Here is a 26,261-nt window from a genome sequence, read left to right as displayed (position 1 = left end):
CATATCGGAGTAGCGATTTCTAATACGGCAATATATCGATACAGATATCTCAACGCGTAGATAATTGATACCGAGTTAATTAAATCAATGTTAATTAAACACGGTATGTACAGCCCTGGTACTTAGTGGGGTCCTTTGTGCTGGCGAGATATTGGACCGTGCGGTCAGCGTCCGGAATAGAGCCTCGCAACACAATGCCTGCGATTAGAATCACGATAACATCGAAACATAGCGTTCAGCCGTTAATATTGGACTCCTGGTCATTAATGCAATCCTAGTACATATCTAAATTAGATACCTCTCTCCTACGCCAAAACACATCAAGAAAATCGCAAATAGTCCGTCTATTTTATTATATACTAATTGAAAATTCAGCTTAACATGTTTACTGCAAGACAATTTAACCAATTCCTTCCCTTGCTATAGGATAATTTATTTTAATTAACTATCACATTGAATAAGACATTTTATTGTGGTTTTAATCCAAGAAGTAAATTTATAACTTCATGAAATTTACTATTTTATATTAATCCATGCTTTTTATTTCTCAATCCTTAAATAAAAAACTTTGTCGTAATCAGTACAATCGAAAATGAGGAAATTTTGAAATTGATATGACGACAGACATTCGTTGAAATTTATTTTTATATTCACTCTATATTACTTTATAATAAACATAACGACTTGAAAGAATATTTTTTTTTTATTTGCTTTAAAATACATAGAATGATATAATAAAAAAAATAAACATATATAAATAGTTATTTACATTAAAAAGTTTTCAGAATTCAATTTGTCCAGCGGAATCTACGGGCGACTCATTAATCTTGACCTTTCAACCCCTTCGACCGAATGAAATACAGATTCCATTAAATTAACTAAGGTGTCAACAATTACATGGACACCCGGTCAACGGCAAAACTTAGCAATCAATTAAGTTGGATATTATAAAGCAAATACAATTGAGATCAATAAATTTTTATACGGATTAATTAATTATTCTCTTAGCATCAGTGTTTCATTTCCTTTACGTAATGTATCAGTTTGTTTCCACATTATATATTGCTATATTATTGATATTACAGAACAAAGAGCAATTAGTTAATTGAATATACTGACGGGAATTAGTCTTTTGATGTCTGTCCGTGCTAATTAGTTAAGCTAATCTAGAGGCGTTTCGGACAATTTGAAATAACAGAGCCCTTTGTGCTGTTAGAAGTGATTAGATGGCATAGTTTGCATCCGCTCGAACATAATTGAGCCAATCACATTGATATTTGAATAATATATAATGTATTAACCGAATACTATAATTTGTTAATTGAATAATAATATAAATGTAAAGCGAATGTCATATTTAGTATGACACAACTTCTCTTGGGACACTTTTTATACATTGTTTTATATTTATGTAACAAAATTAACAAAACTTTTATTATAAGTAATACCTTATGTAAAACAAAATTGCCTGTGAGAATAATATTTCGGAAGGATCATGTTCTCCATTTGATAAAGTACATTTGAAAGCTGTTGGAATGCGATTTCTTAAAAAAATAATGATGTATTTTTTTGAGGTGACATTTATTTTTTGCATTTATATTAGTTATATGGGAATGAGAATCCAAAACGAATATTATCCAATAAAAGTTACCCGACTTGGGACTAGAAAATTCTCAACTTTTAAACTTGTCAATGTTGAGAACTTTTATAGGTTTAAGTTAAAATTGGCAAAAAACTTCACGGCCTATCAGAACTTCGTTAGATTCTTTAGCGCTCATTTAATTGAATTAAATTATTTAAATTGATACCTACATTCTTTAAATATTTTTGGAATATTTATTAAGTGTCAAAAAGATAAAATTAAAAAAAAAACTATGACAAAAAAAAGTAGAAATCCAGAAAATTCATATACAATTTGTGAAATAAACGCTTTTAAAACAGAAAACAAAAGATGTGCAACAAAGGCGTTAAATCCACAAATATATTAAACTAGGTCTCTCGCCTTGGCATCGTATCAACAGTGCTATACGCATATAGGTCATGTTTACATATTATAAGTATTTTAATACCTTTGACATTTAATTGGGATTCAAAAGATTATGAAGCTGTATAATAGATAGATTCTGTACATCTACTTGATGTTGACAATAGGAAAGAAAAAAATCTAACACTATCCCCTCGACCTCAAATGTCACTATAATAAAAAAAGTAATAAGAATTTGCCCCAAAAAATTTTGGTATTTTAAATATGTATTTTAAATCGGTGATAGATAGAAATTGGTTACGGGACTCAAAACTCGTTTTCCTTAAATAAATTCAGATCTTCGCAAGTTTATAAGTTCTGGTCAAACAAACGACTACCCTCTCCATTACATTCAGAGCATTAAATAAAAACACTTCCGCTCTCAGTGTACAAGACTCTCTACATATAGTTATTCATGTTCAGAATAAACAAGTAATTAAGTAAAGAAACTAGTTTAATACATATAAAATAAATATCATTATGTAAATTTTAATGGCCTGTTATAAAATTAACGTCTCTTGTTATACTCATAAATATATTATAGAGTCATTCACCTACAATACTTTAAAATAATTAAATTATAAAATATTTGATGAGCCATTTATCAAATCTGTGGAAAAATCATGCAAGTTTCCCTCTTATCTAGCTCAAAATTTTCAAGAACAAAAAACACATCTATTCGTAGCCTCTGTTTTCTCTTTACTATTGAGTAACCAAAATTACTTTACGTTTATACTTTCATATAAACAAGGAAGAAATTATCGCTTTAAAAGTATTCAAATTTTTTACGTAACAATACAAATTTTATGGAGCGAAATAAGAAATTTATATTCGATAACGTGTGCCTTGAACTGAAAAACTTTACATTGAATTGACAGAAGGCTTTATTATAACGTTTCTTTACAAATAAATACAATAACAAGAATATTATTTCTGATTTTCCAATGGAATGTATAAATATAAGATGTTCTAAAATTAAATTAAAATAAAAAAGGTCATAAACCTATACTTTATTTACCTTTTTCACGTTGGGTAACAGTGTTACAAGAAAATATTAACCAAAAATAAGTTGCAAAATTTTTACAATTTTTGCAAAGAGATATAAAAATTCCAATTCATTTCATCTATCAAGCTTTCAATCCTATGTTTGCAGTAGTACAGGTGTTATCTAAGTTATGGCTCATTCTCGTTGAATAATGGGAGTTAGTATTGTCCTATCTTTTAAGCGATATCTCACGATTTCCAGGTGAGAAGTTGAGAAAGTTATTCATTTGAAATAGACACTCGACTTTATTCCATTAACGAGTTTACGTTCTAGGGATCAGATTTTAATTAATAATATTTTCTGTCACAGTTACTGACAAGTTAAACAAGAAATAAGCCTTTCTGCTATTGTTAATGAACCTTAATTGAAGCTCAAAGTCTAAACGCAACTTATATTACAATCAAGCATCACAATCAAAAGAGGAAAAATATTTTTTAATTCACTTAGAATGACATTTCTTCCATCTTACTTTATACATATAATGCTTCTTTCTTTCAGTGTTTCAACTTTTACTGTACAGCGTACAAAGAGTGGTGATGCAAAGACAACGCCAATTAGTATCAAACACTACGTTCAGTAGACAAGGTCAAGGTTAATATAAATCGCGCACGTTTTTGTATAATAACGGTAACAGTTACACGCGAGTTAATAATTAATGAATAAAAATGTATATTTCAACTAGCTTTGATATCTTGGGCCAAGTTGATGTATAATATAAAATAATAAGCCTCGACGCGAATGTAGGTCTTCACAATCAAAGCGAATGAATCTCCTTTTGAAGAAAAAAGATATAGCTGTCTAGATAACTTAAATGAGTTTTTAAATTTTTATAATAACTAAATGAAAATATATTCATTTTATTTGAAGCTGCGGTTTTATCTACAAAGTTTTTTTGGGCTAATCGATTGAGATATAATCCGCAAAAAAATTAATTCTGTCAACGCTGCACTCACCCAATCAGTCACACAATAGGTAACTATAAATAACAAATCCACACGAAAGCTGTCATCGTCTTTGACGTAAATATCAAAAGAGTTTTGTATTTCAAAACAAAAGTAAAACAAACAAAACAATAACACTACTCGCAGAACAAAGAGACGGTGAATATTTTAAGCCATCAATCGTAGGAAATACATAACCTGTTGGGAAACAACAGCCCATACTATCATCATCGATCTATCACAATTGAGAAACGTGATCCTAAAATAAAACAGCATCCGAGTCTCATTTCCATTTTGCTCACAACAATTTCACTACCATGTTATTGAAGTTCAGACACGCCCTTAAATACTTTCGCTTTTGACAAACTCAAGAATTAGAAACAAAAATTATTCAGTGGGAAACATTCTCCATTATTTTAAATTAAACGGTGGATTCCTTCGGTGATAAAAGTAAAATGATACCATATTTATCGAAACGGAATGGAAGCCTTTTATGAAAAAGTATTTTATCGTTCATCAAAAGAAGTTTCATTTATCAAAAGAAGGAAATAAAATTTGATTTATTGAAGGATTCGTACAGAAATTGCCAAGAAACCTCCTCACTTTTTTTACAATTTAAATCCGCTACATTTAGTCTTTAGGAGGCAGCACTGTCGCGTAATTTAGTAAAATGTAATATTGCATACGTCGAAGAGAAAATTCGAAAAATTATAGCGTTCCGCGATTTCAGTTCAAAAGTAAGTTAGCTATTTCTTCTTATTTCCTTCAGTCTCTTGGTACATCACTGATCTTCGATAGAGCATTGAAAGGCCAAATTGGCAGAAATCCAAGTTCAGTTTGCACACATTAAGTGTTATAGTTACAATCTGAATTGTCTAGAGACAATATTAAATCTGTATGAAGGCAAAGACTCGACGAGATTCTTGTCTTTAATTTAATATCTTTACGTAACTGGCATTGTCTTTTAGGTATATTGAAATTTTGAATTGAGTTATGTTATATCAAAGCTATAAAATAAGTCCATTAATGTTAAAGCCACAACTTTGTGGATTACTATCCTTCATGTTTGCACCACATAAATAATAAGTGTACTATTAATAAAGACCTAAAGTTATAGCCTTTAATCTAATGTCATCGGCAGCTATATATCAATGTATAGTTTCATTTTATAACAGCAGGTGGTGGTTATAGCGGAACATAAGTGCGGTTAAACATTTCGTACAAAATACGATTCATATTGCCACTTTAATATGTCTGAACAACTCGTTTCAAGCACCCTTGTCTAGTAATGGTTTGCTGTTACTGTGTCCTACGTTATGCATGTTTCGAGTCTGCTGTATCAGTGTTTTTTGGTTTCACCATCAACGATAAATTAGGCACTATTATGTGGGCCTCAAATTTTCGGCCTTTTATTGTGTTATTGTAAATAATATATGTGGATTATATTAAAATCATGGTTAATAAATTTTCTTCTTTAATATTATGTATGTGAATACAAATAACTATAACATACTCTATGCTATATTTTGTGGTAGTTTTAACTAACATCATTTCCATTTACGTTTAACCATGAAATAAAATAGAAATACGTAATTGGAGAACATATCTGTTTTTAACAAAAATTCTAATAAAGCAAAGTTCCTACAAAAATATTATGAAAAAAGTCTCCTATGATATAAAGCACATTTCCTAAATTTTCTTTTAAGTTTATTTTTTAACGAAGTACTATTGAATATTGCTTGAAAAATCACTAAAAATTATAATAACTCGAATGGTTAATTTAAAAAAAAAATATTTACTTGTGTGAATTTACTTCAATAGAATAGCCGAATTTCATTTTAAGACTATTGATATTGTTTATTCAAAAATATTTGGTTTTTAAATCTAAGTTATTGCGGAAGATAATGTCAGAACGAATAAGAGAATTCCTTCACTATCTCTATCCACCCGTGGCCTTGCAGGTTCACTGGCAAGATTCCATATAGGCACTTACAAAGTCAACCGGTCAGAAGTACCTTATACCGTTAAGTTGATACTGCAAATGCAGATAATGACTTTGTACATTATTTTACATTTTATAATGTAAATCGTTTATTCAGGATTTAATCGTTCATAGATAAAATTACATTTTCCAAATTAACATATTATGAATATTTCTTAATATTTGTACGAAATTAAAAATATTTGAATGATTCCGAATAATAAAAATATTTAATATATATTTATAAAATTAAATAAAATAGGATCAATGTAAAAAAAAATATTCTTCTTTCGTACGACTAGATTTTATCGTAACGGCGTGCGAAGTAGAAACAAGCAAGCAAAAAATACTCCGTCCACAAAACTAGCCCGTGATCAATCTCGATATAAAATGAAGGGAACATAGTGAGCCTAATTTGATGAAGCTATCAAGCGTTCTTATCTCATAGTAGCAAAGAACACTCCACTCAGTGACGACCAAAAAAATCAAGCCAAGTTTATTTTCACGACATAGATGATTTCCGTGAAATTCCGTTAAATCCTTCAGACGTATTTTCTACTTACTTTTATAATTTTATTATTTTTTTAATTATTAATAAATTATAAAATTTTACAGTTTTAATTTCTCGAACTAAGACCAGATGTTTTATTGGTGGGAAATATGTTCCCCTTTGTTATAAACACGTCCCTGCATTTTATAGTTTTTAAAATTAAAATATAATTAAAATCTAGTCCATCATTAACATAAAAGAATAAGTCGAAAAGTAGTCGAAATGTTCAATAAATAATTAAACAACCATAGACCGACTTTCCCCTTTGTCATAGGAAACAGAACTTCTCAACAAGTTTTCCTGTTTAGAATCCAATTTCCTTACATTTCCACTTTTAATTCAGCAAATTCCCTTAACGTTGCGATCCTCAGTTGGCTTTAACTTGTTTAGAGTAGAGCGTCAGAGCCAATAATGATCTGAAGCAAAGCCTTCGTCACCAATTTCTATTTTCTTTACTATTACCCCATACGTTTCTATAACCCTATATTTACATTAGAACGTTAACCCTTTTGTTAAGCCCTATTTTTATTAAGACAGTATTATAATTATTCTTAATACTTATTAAAATGAATAAGAAATATGTAAAAAATTCATGTTTGACGTCCATTATCTAGATGATAATTTTCTATCACAAATATGTACTCACTGTACCTGTGCAAGATATCATTTCTAATATAAATGCAAATTAGAGGGGCCCGTGTACCGTTTCATTAACCAAGGAAAATATTAAAAAAGACAGGTAAATAGTCGCATTAGGAAAGCCTGGGCGAGATTGGGGTCCAATGAGTTTTGAGATAAGCACCGATTCATAATTGTACGACTCGGACGCATCCACTTATAGAATAAATTTACATAATTTCAACCGACCATCATAATTACGAGTTATTTATCATGAAATGTTTGTTTAGGTTTAAAGCGAAGCCGTTCTTCATTACACTGTTTCTGATCAAATTTTCTAATTATCTATTTGGCTTAATGTTTATTTTTTACGTTTCGTAATTCAAGATACAAATTGAAACGTCCAAAATAATTTAATTGATTTTCCAATATACAGATTAATATAATTATGTAATATACAATTACAATCCGGTCAACAATCTGTAATTTTAATTAGACAAATAGGTCGTCAAATAATACCAGTAGCACATGTTACTCTACACTTAACAAATCGCTTGATTGAACTAATATCATGTTCCAAGTAGTATCCAATATCTTCAGAATTGATTTCGTTGTAATTTATAAATTACGCTCAACGGATTTAATCTTCTTGATAAACTCGAGCATATTATTGTTACGTTTATCGTATATTTTAATTGAGATAATTACGTAACTTTTAAGATTGAAAACTAAAAAAATTTGAGAGATACAGTTAATATACTCTTATAAAAGATATGTTTTTCAATGTTCATCAATCGATTTTGGATGATTTACGTCTAATAAACAACTCAGATAATCATACAATGTTCTTTCATAATTTGTAACAAGCGGTTTAGTATCATTATAAATAACAGAAATAAATAAATCTCTCAGTAATTAAAAGTTCACAGCAAACATTTACTATGACTCCTAAATCAACATTATTCTACTAATAAGAAGAAAAACAAACTTTTATTTTCTAAAATTGCTGATTTTAATTCTTGGAATCCCTTGCAGCTGTTGAGTATTATAACTTCTAATTGGGGTAAGTTCTTAATAACCTCAGGACTAAGTTATCACAAGCACGTGTTGAACGACTCAGGTCAGACAAAGCCAAACGGAAATGGATTTAGCCTTTGTACTGTTTTAACAAATAACTGTTAACTGCTCTATTATTTTATAAATTAAACAAAATATAATTGGATTTATTAACGTGGTCTATTTAGGAGAAAAATATACGTTGCAACAGATCCAAGTAAAAAAAAATGTGACACTAAAAAAATAGTTCTTGAAAATATAATCCTAACTAACAAACTCTGCAATTTTATTTCTGTTCTTATGTATGCTTAATATGAACGCTTCTTATCAAACAAGATTGTTTTCATTTATAAAATCCAACTTTATACACACTTTATATACAAATGTTAAAACTATTATTTTTTCCTTTCAACTGGGTTTGAATAAATGTATTTTTAATTTTTAAGATTATAAAATGATTTTTTTTATTATATTAGTTTGTTTCACATTTGAGAAGTGTATGTATATCTACCATGTAATATTATTGTCAAAGTAAAAGTATACTAATTATAGGGTTTTTCATTAAGGGCGCTTGATCTTTGAAATGCAAAAAAAAATACATGTAGGAAAGATATTTGCGAAATTTTTTTTTTATTTGGAAGGTCTATCGACCCCATTATGTATGGAATATGACATCATTCAAATGACCGCCACGGCTTCGGTTGGTGGCGCGCACACGAAAGGTCCAATTTTCGATGACTCTGGCGCACAAATCGGGCTGTATTTGATCGATGGCGTGGCGTATGTTGACTTTGAGGGCATCGGTGGTTTGCGGCTTGTTGGCATAGACCTGCGACTTAAGAAAACCCCACAAGAAAAAGTCCAGCGGGGTCAAATCGCACGATCTCGGTGGCCAGTTCACGTCGCCTCCGCGCGAGATGACCATGTCCAGAAATTGCTCGTGCAGAACTTCCATCGTAGCGTGTGCTGTGTGGCACGTAGCGCCGTCCTGTTGAAACCACATGTTGTCCAGATCCATATTCTCGATTTCAGGCCAAGTTGGTTATCATCGACCGGTATCGCTCACCAATGACGGTGACGGCCACACCATTATCGTTTTCGAAAAAATACGGACCAATCACGCCTCCGGCCCAAAATCCGCACCAAACAGTCACTTTCTGCGGGTGCATTGCCACTTGGTGAACCTCGTGTGGATTGGTCTCGTCCCAAATACGGCAATTTTGCTTGTTGACATAGCCATTCATCCAAAAATGCGCCTCGTCGCTGAAGATGATTTTTTTGCCAAAATCGGCGTCAACTTCCAACTGCTCTAATGCCCAGTCAGCGAACACACGGCGCTGTCTATGGTCATTAACCTTGAGCTCTTGAGTCAGCTGGATCTTGTACGGGTGCAGGCTCAAGTCACAACGCAAAATTCGCCAAGTTGTCGTCTGCGAAAGGCCGAGTTCCTGTGCGCGACGCGGAATTGACTGCCGCGGGTTTTCGAGGACACTGTCGCGCACAGCGGCGATATTCTCGGCAGATCTCGCGTTACGTTGACGCACGGGAACCGGCTGATTGTTAACTGACCCGGTTGACTCGAATTTGTCCACCAATCGACGGATAGTCGACTCGGCAGGACGATCATCGCGACCGTAAAACGGGCGAAGTGCGCGGAACGTTGCTCGAACTGAAGACCCATTTTCATAAAACAATTTTATGATTTGCACGTGCTGCTCGACACTGTAACCTGCCATGGTGGTTTGGGAGGACGGAATGAATATAACACACTGCATTTGACAGCTGTCACTCAAACAACATGGCCGCAATCAGCTGTCAAAGTTCAAGCGTCCCTATTGGAAAACCCCATATATCTTTTAAAAATATAAGAGAACAGGGACAATATTCTCGATCCCGATATTATTATATATAAATATTATATATAATACAATTCATGATAAAATTAACACACTTATTGAATTAATTTTACACCCGATGTTTTGCTTATTATCCCCTACATATATGTATATATATATTACACGGCTCTAACATTATTTCTATTCTGCTCTATCGAATCACTATACAAATGTAGTAATCAACTAAGGCTATTGGTTCGTTTAATATGAGTTTCATACTCAGACATCCATTTGAAATATGATGGTAATTAAATAAAACAACTTCTCAACTGTACACGATAAAGCTGCCAAATCCAGTGGGACTAAAAACAAACTTCCATTACAAAATTATGCTCACTGGAGTTTAATATGCATTGTAGAAATATATACAATGATTAATATATAAAGTGAATTGAATGTTCTTCCATTCCCCACACTCGTTGCGATACACTTCATATGTCAACCTACATATGGATATATCTACCAGTAAAATAGGATCCAATTGTGACCATGCTAAATTCCATTGGATGTAATTTGACAAATAATAACTTTATTATTGTCAGATAAGCGTTCCCATACTAAAACGAATTCGCTTTATCCGGTGTCAGTCGAAGTTGTAATTTAAACATCAATTTGTATACACGTGAAAAATACCTCCTTACATTTGTACGAATACTTGTTTCGGAAGCACGACGTAATATATTCAAGTATTTGACAAGTGTCCGCTTATCTGAACTGTGGCATCCCTTAAGCATCTGTCTGTGAAAATTAATGTGTGAATTTTGGACTCTGAATTTAATTAGGTGAACCGACATCAAAAGATCCAACGAGGATTCCACGTCTGACATTAACATTGCCGTAACTTATGTTGGAATGTTGTCAGGTAGAATAGAATATTTAAATGCAAGTTAGTAAAACGTCTGAATTAATTTCATAATGGTACAATAATAATTGATATCAAAATAAGTTCGACTATGTATTTTTTTCAAATATATTCCCACCAAATAGAGATGTTTGAAAGGAATTTCGAATCGTTATAATAGAAAATATTAAAATTCAAACATAATAGTATAGTAATAAGTTTTAGTTTCACATTTCACATATGAATTCTAACAGAAGTCGGTTGCAATTTGCAAAGTTTTCCTTATCTATCCCGTTTTAAAGTTATAGGAAACGTGCTTTGGGTTGGGTTTGGACTGGTTTTCTCGCTTCCTGCCGTATAATGGTCGCTCTGGGCCCATTCGCAAAGATCGCTAGTTTACGAGGGTATGCAATGATGATAACTAGATTTAGCTGACTATTAAAGATAAGTCAGGGATGATTGCGCTTTTCTTAGCCTTTCTGCACTTTGTTGCCAACTTGGGTGATAGCATTTATTGCTCCTTTGTCGATCCAATAGAAATAACAGTCTTGAATACTGAGTCAAAACGACTAAGGGTGTAATAATACAATACTAAAAACCGTGTTTTTTATAAGAATTAATAAAGAAAAAAGAATTATATCTAACATTGTTGCTTGGACCTTGCTGATATTTTTTGTGCTTTCAAAACCGGCTCGTTAGTTTTATCACCAAGCGGAAAAGTAGATTGGCATACCTTAAGATCTTTTTTATATTCGCTTAATGACCTTTACATGGAAACGAATAATTACTTCAAACGTACTACATCTGAAATAGAACCAATAGACGTAGTCAAGCGTTAATCAAAACAATATTTTAAGGACGCACCCTTAATCACAGATCTACAAAAGGAGTTTGCTAAATTCGGCACTAAGGGTGTTTGAACGAGTGCTTCCATGCAGATAAAATTAAGTTAATTAAGTTTGTACTTCAAAGTGCGGAGCCAATCAGTTCGCGAAGTATCAAACAAACTCACAATCACTGACTTTTGATTACCACAAAGTAATAGGATAATTTTTAAGTTTCAACACTATGGTAAGCTTTTGAAGATATATTTTATAGATATATCATTTATACGAAAATTAAAACTTCTTTGTGATGGTTTCACCTTAACACAATTTGTGAGCATAATTATTATTATTATTTACGTCAGGAATTTGCTCAACTTTATTATTACTCTTACACTTGTTGTAAGATATATTGTCAGTATATAAATGAATTGAAGAATATTTTTGTATTAAGTTCAGAACTCAGGTCGTGAGAAAAGTGCAAATTTATACAGAGGCAAAGAACTTGTAGTATTCACAGATAAACACAACGCTAGGAGCTTAGGACTTGACAAACTAGCCTGATAATACCAAGCGAGACCACAGAACAAATCGCCAGCTCCGTTTATCCGCAAGATGCTTAAAACAAAACACAACTCCCATTCAACACCTTTATTTATAATAGTTATTTAATATTATCATTTATCAGGAAATTTATTCCCGTGTTTGGTTTTTTGACAAGCTCCATCGGAATATTAAATGTACCAAACATTAAACATAAAATCATTATCTTACAATAATAAATTCAATAAGGTTATTAATAAAAACTTTATAAGAACTTTCAATTTTCAAATAAAAAAAAAGGAAAAATATAAAAATGCAGAAGATGTAAAGTTCTAATAATAAAAGTCTACTTAAATTTAAATAACAAGGATTGTAAGATAAAACATACGTTTGAACAATTTAAACTCCAGACAAAAGTATCTAAAGTGGAAAGAGGCTTACGATTAAAAAAGTAGTCTCGTGTGAACTCAACATTACACACGAGTAGATTATCAGAGCCGTGCAATCGCTCTTATATAAATTTGTCTTCAATTCGTTTTTGGAAAGTGATTTATAAGATTCTTTGATGATCTCTCTTCTTTATGTAACAATACGTTTCATAAAAAAAAATATCATATTAGTAGTAATGTGGATAGTTTTCAACAAGTCTGCTGAAATTTTAAGATAGTTATAAGGATCGTAAACATACTATTACTAACTCAACATAAAACGTTGGTATAGACAAAAACTGTTTGTAATTACCGTGATAGTTTGCGAGAAAGAAAAAAAATGATACCAGATTCTGACCAACAGAAAATAAAAGAATAGAACAAACAGCTCACCACACAACAAATAAAACGAGACTGCTCCGAATGGACTTATTATGAAGTCGGCGTACGACCTACCGCGGTCGCTTGGGCTAAGACTATACATTTTTTTTTTAACATCCTATCCTTGAATTCTGTAACTTGTTCTATTAATTGCCTATCTGCTGTTATATTCCACTCAACAGTGTATCATACCTTCATTCGGTACATTATTATGATAGTTTTTTAATCGTTTAAATAAATATATGTGTATAATACTTCTTTGTACATTTAAATACATTTAATCTGTATTTGAATTATATACTTATAAGCTAGCAAGAATATGTTAATATTATTTAAATAGTCTACATAAACAAGGCAGTCACCATATATAGGTATATATAGAAAATTAGAAGAATCTATGATAAATTTGTATTAGTCAGACACTATAGTTATTTAGAAATTATCTTTTTGATTAGAATCTCTAGAAATTTCCTTTAAAATATGGACTTATGTTTATAATCTCCGAAACACCGAATGCTATACTATACTATAGCTCCGATAAATAAGGTGCATATTTTTAAACCTGGTAAGAAGCAATCTTTATGAACAAATACATTTTAAAACCACTTCTCAATCCACAAATAAAGCAAATCGTTGAACCTGATATATTAAAGGGAAAAATCCTTCATATAGAACACTTTAGATACCTTTTCTTTTACCGGGAGACTAGGGTGCTGATGCAGCAAACGAATAGGGGTAAGTACACTTGATTCAGTAGTAATTCTTCAAGACATTTCATCCGTCTACCAGTTTGATGTAGATTGAACAGTTCAAGTTACGAGGTATTACAATTTTTCTCAAACTTTTCCCTACTATCGGGGAGATTAAGTATAGGTAACAGTGTTCCTAGTTTGTTAGTATTATAATATATTTGTAATTGTACATGTAAAAGGAACAAAAATAGTCTCTGTTTTGGACAGCCTAAAACATTTCTAATGTGATGGAGGTCGTTTGAGTAGGGCTCCACTAGCACTCAAAACCGTCAGCTTTACGTGCTGATATTTCCCGATCATTGGCAGAAAGATAAGTATTTAGTACTATTTAGTACTTTATTTATTTAGATAATTTTAAAAAGGAATTGAATAGGAGTTAAACAAGCAGAAATATTGAGAAGTGACGTAAAGGGTATCAATGCAGTATTAGTTAATTCTTTGTCATCAGGTCAACCACGTCCAGATGAGCAAATACGTAACACAAAACATTCCAAAACAAAAAAAAAGTAAACATGTATCAGTATTATATAAGTTGAAAATAAAATATTTGTCTTAATAACAATAACACGGAATTACACACACAAAACAGATTGTTATACATCAGAATAATTAATCAAACAGACTGTTTGAAAAGGAACGAAACAACAACTGTGAGTCATTGAACTTTTGCAAAAATAAACAATTGCGGGCAATAAAACCCGCGCGTTTTCTTATTACATTGTAAACCCAGCATTGCTTAATTGAGATCATCGACTTCTGTGACATATTACACAGATTTAAATCATAATATTTCTATTTATATTACAAATTTTATACAAAAACATAGAAAAAAGTCATAGTCATACAAATATTGCCGATTGCATTATCTATTGTTTATTTGACATAAAAAACTTTGCACACATTATATATCAATTCTGCATTTCGTTCGTAATAATATTTATTTTTTTTATCATCCAGGAAATACTGATGGGCGTCCAACAACAACTATTAGCTTTTTTTTATAAAATTTATTAGACATGTAGATAAAATATTTGCAATATACCCATACAACGAGAGCACAGCCGCGGGCTAAACATACATTATATTTTTATGCATGTAACATGTTGATTTTAGGTTCACATTTTTTGTTTCTGTAAACCCAACCATGACATTTATTCCGGTTTAGTTTTAAACAATAAAAGGAACAACAGCTCATCACAATTTACAATAGTAATAAAGTGTGATTACTAATGAGACATAGATAAGAACGTATTAGATGTCAAGATTTCATCAATATAAATTATAGTCCAAAGGAGTGAATGCTTGATTAAATCTTGTCAATAGAAGCGGACGATTGGATAAATCAATACACATGAATGCTAGCACCGATGGTTATTAGTTGTGTTTGACGACATATCAGCCATATTCTTATTGAGGAAATAAACATTTAAAATTATGGAGCTATGTCATTTAAATTACATGCTTAAAAAAATTATTTAAACAAAATTTCTTCAATGTATATCAAACTAGATGATACAAATATTTTGTTTTGTCGAATTTTAAACATTAGTAAGACTTAACTGACACTTTGATCTTGCTTACAGATATGTACAAAATTAACATTCTAGCAAATTCAATACGTATTAGGTAATATAAACGAAAAATTTTTAAGGTGGTCGAGCTTAGTTGTGGTCAAATTACTGCAGCTCGAACATGGGCTGGCTCGACCGGGGAAGTACCACCCTCTCACAGAAGATCGGCATGAAGCAGTCTTTAATGGCTGCGTTTCGTCCGATGAGTGAGAGAGCCGGTTGCCCTTTCCCTTTTCTCTTTTCCCAACCTTTCCTCTCCCTCTTCCCCAAATAAGGGTGGCAACGCATCCGCAAAATAATTTTGCGGATGTCCATGGGCGACGGTACTACCTCCATCAGGTAGGCCGCATGCTCGTTTGCCCTCTTTGTCACAAAAAAAAAAACAAAAACAAACAAAAAGAACCTATTGTTTAATATGAAATCATATTTAACCTGACAACCCTAATGAGTATGTAATAATAACAATCACAACCTTCGAGAGGTTAAAGTCAGGTAAAATTTTTTTACCATCCAATACGAGAGCACCTTTATTGTTTCATAATCGATCCCTACACTAATAACATGAATAACGATTTATTACTCGGACGGCATTGTCTAATGTCTTGCTTTGTTTAATTTTAATGGTTTAGAATGGTTGCTAAGTGGAAGTACAATTGCACCCTATACAATTAAGCGTCAGATTTAATAGAATTTAATTACCTATATCAAATGCTGGAATACCCCCTAAAATAAGCATCAATTATAAAAAAAATGGAACGGATTCTTGGTGGACGTAAGTATTTAAATTTAAAGGTTGCAGCTGCGAGCGTTATTTTCTTAGGGAATAAAAACAGTCTCATCATACGAAATTTATCGTATCGTTAAAAACACATTTAAATCTTTGCTTAAGAACCTATAAGGAGTTTTATAGATAAAGAAGTTGTAACACGTAACATTTAAATGTTATACCTGAATAGAACAAAACATACCTGAATACGAAATGGAAGACGAGAAATCAGACCCTTTTAGAATTGACAGTTCTGTATTAGGGAAGTCCTAAAACCCAAATATCGTTTGCATAACATAAGACACTCTTACTAAACGCGAATAAATGGATCAGTCAAGTTATTCGAATGACGGCAATTTGTTGGGTCAATGGTTTCAAGATAAAGAGCATCTAGACCCTTTTCACATACACAAATCTTTTTTCCATGTATAATAGTACAAAGAAATCTTCAATTATATTATTGTTACATAATACATTGAAAATTGTGCTTCAATGAAATTCTAATTACATAGAATGAGGTCAAGACGATTTGTGTTTATTAAACATACATATCCTTTGTTAAACCGCTGTAATTATGTACATAATATTCGGACATTTTAAATATTTTATTCTCAGAAATAAAAAGGTATTGTGAGGTCAAGAGGAAAATAACATAATTTGAAACCCTTACGAGCAAAAGATTCGGGTGAAAATAAGTTCTTTATTAATCTAAACAAAACACTATACATATATTTTAAAAGAGATAATTTCATGACTACTCATTTACATAATTATATAAATTCTGAGTTCAATAGTTATTCATCGTAGATTATTAATACTATGCGATTTTCAAACCCTATTAGACAGCAGTTTGGCGATTTGCTTTACTAGCCTAAATAATTTCATAAACTCATTTTATAGTTACGTATCAATAATTTTATATAATTGAAGACCATTATAAATTTAATGCAACGAAATTATTATTTATTATATTGCAATAGTCTTTGTTTCATTTACCGTGTCTAACATGACTAAAATTGTTTATCCGGAAATTTTGCGTAGTGTTTATTTATGTCACCTATTAAATATTTAGTCAACTTGAATATAATTTAAATGAATCATATCTTTTGAGGATAAACTACGCGTGATATATTTTTGTAAAAAACGACATATTCCCGACGTTTCGGTTAGGCACTGTTCAGCAACCGTGATCACGAAAAAATATTAGTTTCATTTAAATGAATAAAACTCGCGATAATCTTAGATCTCATCACTTGAATATAAACATAAACATATATTAGTCACTTACTATCAAATTCATGGACTTTTTGATGTATACACCTAAGATCATTATAACAGTACTACAACGTTTAAACTTTATTCAATCAAGTAATACGGCGATATCCTAAGTAAATCTACTTATATAAAAGATTTCAACAACTATGGCGTACTATTAAACTTCTCAGTTTCCTTATCCAATATCGCCTTGTGTGGAATAAACGTACTACAAAAAAAAACTAAGATCCTACAAAAGTAGTCTACAAAAATAAAAGATTTTTCAGTTCGGAAGCTTATACAAATTTTTATTTCTTAGTTTACTTACAAACTATGGTAATAAGGATAACCAACTACGACTTAAGTAGGAGCGAAATTAATGGAATCAGTTTAGTAAAGGCCGACTGCAGACTGTTTGAGGTTGGTAGATAAAGCCGTGTACACAAAAGTGGGCACCCCCCATGCCCTCAAGCCTGGGGAGACCGTTTTAACCGAGGACGTTTGCCCCTCACAAAAGACAGTCGCAATGCCCGCCCTCTTCGCGCTTTCGTCTGCAGAATGGATTCGAAAGAAAACGGAATCTCATTCCGTACCGACGCTCATTGTTTGAGAATCTCTCACAATTGCTTTTTCAATTTTACAATCCTCTTAAACTATTCCTTAGTTAAGCATTCGATTTGTCGATTCTTTTGTTTGAAATACAAACTGGCCTATTATAGATATAGAATTGATTTGATAATCATTAGTGAATTGTGGAGATGACCTAAAAAGGAAGTTGATGGAATTACAACAGATAAAATGTATGTTACTTTACGAATAAAGCATACAAATGTAAATATAAAAAAGAATCATATTTTGCAGGTCATTCTCCGGCGCCAACGCATTTTGGCAAATCGCCGACAGTTTTAATGTTGACGCGTCCAATGGTACGAAAGAAAAGTAGGAGGCTAAATATTTTATAAAAAAAGGCAACTGTTAACCTTAAATATTTCTTACACACAAACAATGAATGATTTATTTTATTTTAACTGCGTAATTTTTTTCACATAACCTATGCATTTATATGCATATAGTACACGCTATTTTATTCGTTTTAAAAGTTTGAGAAAGACATATTAAACGCAACACATTTTAGCAGCAGTATAAAGAAATAGTATTTTCTTGAAAGTAAAGTAAATAAGGCCGCCTTACTATAGACAGCGTTGGAGACAATTATAATAATATGTTCTGTGATACAGATTCGCACAAAGATAGAATGGCGCCATTCTGCCTTCGTTACAACCGAGATGAAAATTTCCTCTTTAATTTGACGTTTGCAGTTCTGGTATTTTTTTTTTTTTAATCTCGTCGGACATCTTTATAATTTTTTTGCATTCGGAATCAGTTATGTTAATGGAAGTCCGTTTTCACTTAGTAAATTTCACGAACGTTAATAAATTCTGATCTTACTTGAGGTAGAGCTTACTTTGAGACTATTTGTTATGTTACAAACAATAGTGTTAGGTTTACGACCCCTCAGTTCTTAAACATAGCAATTTATAATACACTCCCGCGAGATACGTTCTAGGCCGAACAATGGCCATCTCATAACTTGCGCGAGCATCACGATTAATGTGCAACTCGCACGCAAAAAACCAAAAAATCCAACACATTTTTCAACGTTAAATAAATGATGTCGAGTGTACGAGAAGGGATAATTAACATTTGCAAGGAATGAAGTCTTTTTAACATTTAAGACTTTTTACTTAGGATTTCACAGAAAGATGTCGGATGATCAATTTTACATAAGAAACAGCAGATAAAAATTATAATAAATTCAATACATGTCTTTTGATAACGTTTATATAGACATTTGAGTTGATGCCATTACCATAGAGCTCATTCTATTATTAAACATAAGGGGCAAATCAACAGATACAAGGGCCTTGAAGATATTCTTCTATATATATAATAAATTAAATAACTTCCTTTCCTATGTTTCAGTGTTGTTACTATTGATTGTTGAGTCTGTCAATTGTTCATAATTTAAGTTGGCCGGAGAATTCATTAATTCTATAGCCAGGTTAATGATTCGCCAAGGGCCATTGGCTTGGATGTCTTGTTAATTGTCACCATCCATCACTGCGGTCTATTGTGCTGTGGTTTCTGTCGGTCGGTAAACGAATAAAAGGTCTTCTGATAAGTTTTGAAATAAGTACTTAATTATATATTTTTTGATGTATAAAATAAGTCAAACCACAAAGCCGATTTGTACTCTTGACGTCATTCTGTGGCTGTGCAGTGACCAATACTAAAACGTGGACTGTGTATTAAAGATATTTTTTCTTACCGCAGAAATATCTTTCATTCAACTATGTAACGTATTTGCATCAATTGCTATGAATTTGCATTAGCAACCTATTAAATTGGCAGTGTATCGTCTACCCAAAACTTACTCATACTTCAGTATACCTACATAGCCATAAAACACATTTATAAGATTCGCTTATAATTATAGGCATTTATTTAATTAAGTAATAAAATAACTTATCGGATTTAACATTAGATTTTGAAACAAAGAATATTTTACCGCTGTAAGCATGATCTAACAATAATAAAATAATATAAATGTCATCTTAATTGCCAAGCGGTGTCAATGATAAAAGGTCAAGCGATAGGGGATCACTTCAATGTTTATTCGCATCTATACATACAAATTAAATTGCTATGTACGTTTGTTATTACATAAATACTATATCACTTTTGTCCTCAGGTGATGTCAAGATATAAATATATATTTTTTTGTTCAGGGTCTTCGGCATAGCTGAATAGATTACTTATGGTACAAAAGAATGTGTCCACGATGCTTCTATCTCTATTATTTTTCCTTCCGTTGTATAATATAATCTATAACGAACTATACTCCATTCTAGACCCGAAGTGTTAAGGATTTCATCCACAAATATTAAATTAAAGTTACTTAAAATCAATCATTAAAAAAATATTCATACATTCAGCCTACCTCACACTTTTGTCTTTATAATAATTAATGTTTACAACAGGTTATATTTTATTTTTGTATTATTATAACAGATGTTTACTTTCTTACGAGACAGAAATATGTTATTATATATGATTAAAAGTATGTAAAACAACTGACATGTTACGGCAACAACATGTAACAAAATAACAGTCTATAACTGAGAAATATTTTAACCCGTTTATAACTTGAACTAACACGGTAATTCCTATGTACTGCAAATTTAGTAGTCTTCATGTTTGCTTTACGATATTCGGTTTGTTTACCCAGAACATTTGCACTCTATATAGAGTTGAAGTCAAAAAACATGAGCAGTGTTCTCAAGTGAGACAAAATGAAGAGGATAATAGTTTAGTCTCACTTCGCTTGACCAACCAAGCTGAACTAACACATTAAGCAAGACCATTGTCCTGCGAATATTTGCCTCTTACATTAAACTCAATATTCTAAGAGAATTGTATAAAAAATATAAAATATATATTTTTCTGTTTTTAATTGTTAAATTTCTTATGAAATTTTCGATTTTTTGCTATAATTTATATGATACATTCTGTTCAAAAGCTTATTCCACTCCACTGTTGGCTTTGTAAATCTGGACTATTTTCTATCAAGAACACGTCGATAGCAGCCTTTTGTACTCAGCTGCATCAAAGATCTACTCTCATACACAACTGCTTTCAGGGTAAATGGTTGTAACGGCGACAGGTGGGGGAAACGTAGTTATTTTTAATATACTATAATTATAGCATAAAATTCAATCCCCCTACAGAACGTTCATAATAAATTTATAAAATACCTTCAAACTATCAAAGACAGAGTTAGAAATGTCTTTGAAATATTTATTTCGAATAATCGAATCTGCATTTCATTATATTTACAGAGTAATGTTTCTGCAGACGAGTTTGTGTTAAACCTTCATTTGTTTTCAAACCAAATAAATAGTAGTAAACATTTTATTGCGCGTGAAACATGTCGGACTGTCAATAAAAATGACTGGCTAACAATACTGATTGATCTACGATGTTTATATCAGTTCTGTTAAATTGTATATTTGGAAAACCTTAAACTGTTTTATGTCCCAGAGAAGAAACTATTTTTGTTATACTTTATTGCTATTTTATTATTTATAACATATCGACGAAACGTTTTTTAAATAAATCTCGTACGACCATTTATTTCACAATATCTTTTATTTCTTTCGAGATAAAATAGCTTTTTTTATCATTACATGTCAGTATATTTTTGATTTAGCCATATTCATTAAGTAAACGCATCTTATGGCTGGATATATTAAATACATTATCTATAAAAGCATTTATTGCTAACAAAAATACAGATTTATATATAAAATGACGCTGTCACATTAAATAAATAAGTCCCACTTACATTTCCCGTTTATTTTGGTCTCCCCATGTCTTATGGAAGACGTTTTCTTAAAATGGAATTCGAATTAGTTTAAGAGATTTAGGGATCCGCATAGCCAGTTGTTTTGATAACATTCAGTTTAGCTCACCATTATCTACACGTGAGATATCATCCTATCTTAATATAAATATTAAGTTAATAATATTTATATAGCACGAAACCATTAATGCATTGAACGATTGACTTCAAAGTAAAGTGCAAGTAATTATAAGTTCGTCAATAACTTCACGCGACACGGAGAGTATATAGGTTAATGCTGTGCCGTATCTTTATTAATAGCAATAGTGTATGAGACGCGATCGAGACACTAGATGATGAATTAAAGTGGGCGGCGTCTTTAAATGGAACATTTACACAAATCTGTTGTTACATGACTTTGCGGTGAACTCGAAATAACTCACTAATTTTATAACACTGCAGTGACTGGGCGGTCACTTGATATACTGCAGTCGCTTTAATCACGCGACATTCTATTTGTATTCGGCTTCTAATTTTTTTTTTCATATAATGTAGCAATAGAATTCAATATCCACCGATTTAAAAACGGTTTACAAAGAAGTATTGAAGGAGAAATTAAATAAAGAGGTTTGATACGAGGTCAGCGTTTCCCAAGCTTCCAATAAATAGTATCATGTTTTGTTATACTGGTCTCTATACTTCTGATACGTCCGCAGTCTCTTAAATGATTGCTAAAGGAAATATTTTTATTTATATATTACACAGTACATAAAAATCACGTTATTGTAGCTTCGTTAGTCTATTCATTAATTTACGGTTGAAAAAGTAACTTAAGTCAGTCATAGTTTAAACTTTTTCATTTGAAATATCGATTGATTGATAATTTCGATGCTTATTGTAAATAGTATACTTAATAGATCTTATACTTAAGAATATATTTATAACCTCCTTTTGCTGCTTTCAAACAAAATAACAATAAAGACAACAATGAATTTCGTAATGTATTTGAAAGCGTGAATTAAATAATTATTTAATGAAAATGTTGATCATTTATATTTCATAACAATGGTCAATTCTCATTGTTTTATTGTACCTAACAATATCGTCAATACAACATACAATTGGCAGCAATTTAATTTATTATTGGGTAATTCGAAAAATATCGTAATAACGAAAATATTTCAGTTGCTGGATTTAAAGCGTTTTAGAGACGAATGTAAGAATATTGCCAAATGTTTATTTCCTTATCTAAACAACGTACAAGTCACAGTGACCTCATAAGTTTCCACTAGATGTACTTACCTAAATCTGAGATATGAAATCTGTTGAGCTTACCTCTCCATACAAAGCTGAGTTTCACGTAACATAAATTTAACTTACCTCTCCAAAATTTATGAAGCCGTGTTCTGCTGCTACTGCGTCCGCTGTCTCCTTCCCAGCCGGTATGTGGACTGCCCATGTCGGGGTGTAATGAGCCAACGACACTTCAATCAGAAACATCAAAGACAAGATGCCAAAGGATATAATATCTTCCCGCGCCATCGCACACACACATTCACGAGCTAGTACTTGTCAGCATGGCACACACACTATCAATGGTGTTATTTTTTTTTTTACAACTGCTATATTCGAACGTAGAAGATGTTGCTAATTGTGCTTACTTTGGATAATTTTTTTTTGTATTATTTCTGTAAAACTGTTATTAATATAGTCATAAAATAATCGTTGCGTAGGAATAATTTATAATAGAGATGATTATTTCGACTTGTTCCAAGAAATTGATAGTAAGCCGTGTATTTCAAGTTCAATAGAGCATTACATTACATAATATGTTATGACGTTCCCACTGTTAAATGTTCTTTACCGTGAAGGGACTTTACTGATAACTAACTTACTCATAAAATACATATCATTCATTACCCTCTCTCAGAAATTATAATAATATAAACATCGTGTATTACTATATCGTTTAATTTCTTTTAAGCCACCGAATATTAAATTTATTAACTGTCAACAACGGTATTAAATAGCATTTAAATTTTATCAAACAATATGGCGGATAGTTATTTTGAATAATTCGGCCGTCAATCATACATTTTTGTGAATAAATTAATTCTTTATATTCAAATAAAATATTCCGTGCATAACAATGTTAAGAAAAATTCGTCATGTTTTATTTCGCAAACAATAACTCTTTCGTAATTATTTTAAACATCATAGATGTCATAAAAATGTTGGTCGCGTTAACTTCGTTATATTACAAATGACCCTAGAAGTTTTTGGGGAGTAAAATTTCCGCAAAAACTAGGTCAAGCACACAACAAGGAGAATAAAGACCCTCGACAAAGATCAGCCTCTTTATGATTCGTCTTTATTAACGTATCATTCAGCTATCATTAATCATAAGTTTATGTATCTGAATGTAAATATTTATAGCCTTATTACGAACATAATTTTACGTTATTTTTTTAAGTACACTTCAGCGTGCTCAAATGTTTAATTCCATTCAGAAAGTATTCCTCCAGGTGAGGTAAAGTTATTAAAATGTTTTTATATAGAATATAGATAATTTTGCTCATGAATATGAAGACGCTCCAGAGCTAAGTGTGATTAATAATTTATGTTTCATTATATTTAAAATATTAAACTGTTTTGTGATCAAATAAAATTGTTACTATGTTATATGTATACCGTTTCAAATAAGCCAACGACCTATTTTGATGAAGCAAGGTTAAGAGCTAACTGCATTAGGGTTACGGAGTTGAGGTCTTATGTTGGAGACATTTTGCCTTGTTGTCGAAATTGTTAATTGAACATGGCAATTACTTCTTAATAGTTACGTATTACATAATGAGAAAACCATCATTCATAAAATATAGTCACATAAATTACTCTATATATGTAGAGTATTTAACTTTTTTGGCACCGGTTTTAGACTGCTTTTAAATTTACATGGATTAAAATATTAGCCACAAATAGGTTTGCAAATCGAACAATATAGTATTTTGTTAGTGATGTGTGACAAAATGGCTCTCCATAAATTTTTCGTTACAAAATAAAAAATACATTTTATGTCGCTAGTAATCTCGAGGGAGTATTCTATAAATACCAATAAATATTTTTGTGTAATCAATATTACAATAAAAAAATAAAGTACTCCGAATTTTAAGTTGTCATTATAGAAGTCTGGTCAGTGTTTACACACTGAATACGTGAATTTTATGATATTAAAAGAACAGAATTTTTGCGATAGTACTTGAACATTTTATAATTACATCAAAGATAAATATGTATTCAATGTATATCAACACTACAAACAATAATGAAAGAAACAAGAGCTATCTTATCATTGTAGATTGGTTGATTGTGTAAACATTTGTTTTCTGACTAATCATCGTAAGTATTTCGCGTGCAGTCCACACCAAGCGGATGTTTCATCGACGGAATCCGATGGGAAGGTCCAAGATTCCGTGGCACTTAGACAATAGTAACCGGTGAGAGTCGGCGCCGTTGTGACGAGCGTTCACCTCAACAGAACATTCATCAAACAACAGTAATACGTACGAACTATTAGCAACATCCACTACTCAACACAGTATCACAATACAATCATTATAAAATACACAACTGTCAAATAGCGCGTGAATATTGTATGGTATAAACACACGTCCACCCCGCCCGCGCACGTGATGCTGACTGATTCGTTTCGCTTGCTCTCGGGGCCGCCGCGGCGATTGGAGCGCGAGCCAGAGTTTGCCAGCTTTAGAAAGTTTTCCTTTATTTAGGGAATATTTACATCACGCTATGCTTTTATTGTATTTTGAATGGAGTTAAGACTATATAACTTATTCGCTTAAACTTGTGAACACGTAGATCTAGTTATATTGTTGTTAAAATTATATAAGTTGCTTCCAAATACTAGAGACAATTAGAGGTTTCATTATTAACATTATTTGTTTAAAATAATAAAATATTTTAAAACCGTACTTTATATCTGCTCATAATAATTATTTACAGATTTATAAAGAACATAGTCAAAGCGATTTTCGTAAAAAAAATACATACTTTATAAAATCCTTAGTATTTAAAATAAGATGTCTATAGAAGCCATCTTGTGTTATAGATAACTATCAGACTGACGTTACCGTAATATACGTCAATGCCCTAGTTTATTTAATATGAACGGTGCCACCTTTTAGCGTAATTATATTTTGTTTTATTATCAAATATAGTGTCGCTTTTTTGTTGACATACCGACTAGCGATGGTTTCGAAACACGGACCAGGGTTGAATGACTTCTAGGTCCAACTAATCGAAAAAAAAATACATTTTGATGGTAATCTCGGAGATTTTATCTAAGCTTCACATTATGGTACCAATAATAGGTTAC

The 26,261-nt window shown here is 31.5% G+C and overlaps 1 protein-coding gene across 9 annotated transcripts in view; it reads right to left on the bottom strand.

Annotated features, from left to right (window-relative positions):
- Window positions 1-25,566, bottom strand: part of LOC116767843 (furin-like protease 1, isoforms 1/1-X/2) — a 94,306-nt gene extending 68,740 nt beyond the window's left edge. For 4 of the 9 annotated variants that reach the window (XM_032658329.2, XM_032658336.2, XM_032658337.2 and 1 more), the window contains exons 1-2: window positions 25,436-25,566; window positions 23,252-23,567 (exon numbers count right to left, since the gene is read on the bottom strand). In XM_032658329.2, coding sequence (XP_032514220.2) covers window positions 23,252-23,413 — 162 coding nt within the window. In that variant the 5' untranslated portion in view covers window positions 23,414-23,567; window positions 25,436-25,566. Of the gene's footprint in view, window positions 1-23,251; window positions 23,568-25,293 lie in introns of all 9 variants that reach the window. The other 5 variants (XM_032658335.2, XM_032658330.2, XM_061523425.1 and 2 more) reach the window with 5 other exon arrangements.
- Between the last annotated feature and the right edge of the window lie 695 nt (window positions 25,567-26,261).

The sequence above is a fragment of the Danaus plexippus genome, chromosome 19 (genome assembly GCF_018135715.1).
Source record: "Danaus plexippus chromosome 19, MEX_DaPlex, whole genome shotgun sequence".
Lineage (NCBI taxonomy): Eukaryota > Metazoa > Arthropoda > Insecta > Lepidoptera > Nymphalidae > Danaus > Danaus plexippus.
This window is presented reverse-complemented; position numbering and strand designations above follow the sequence as displayed.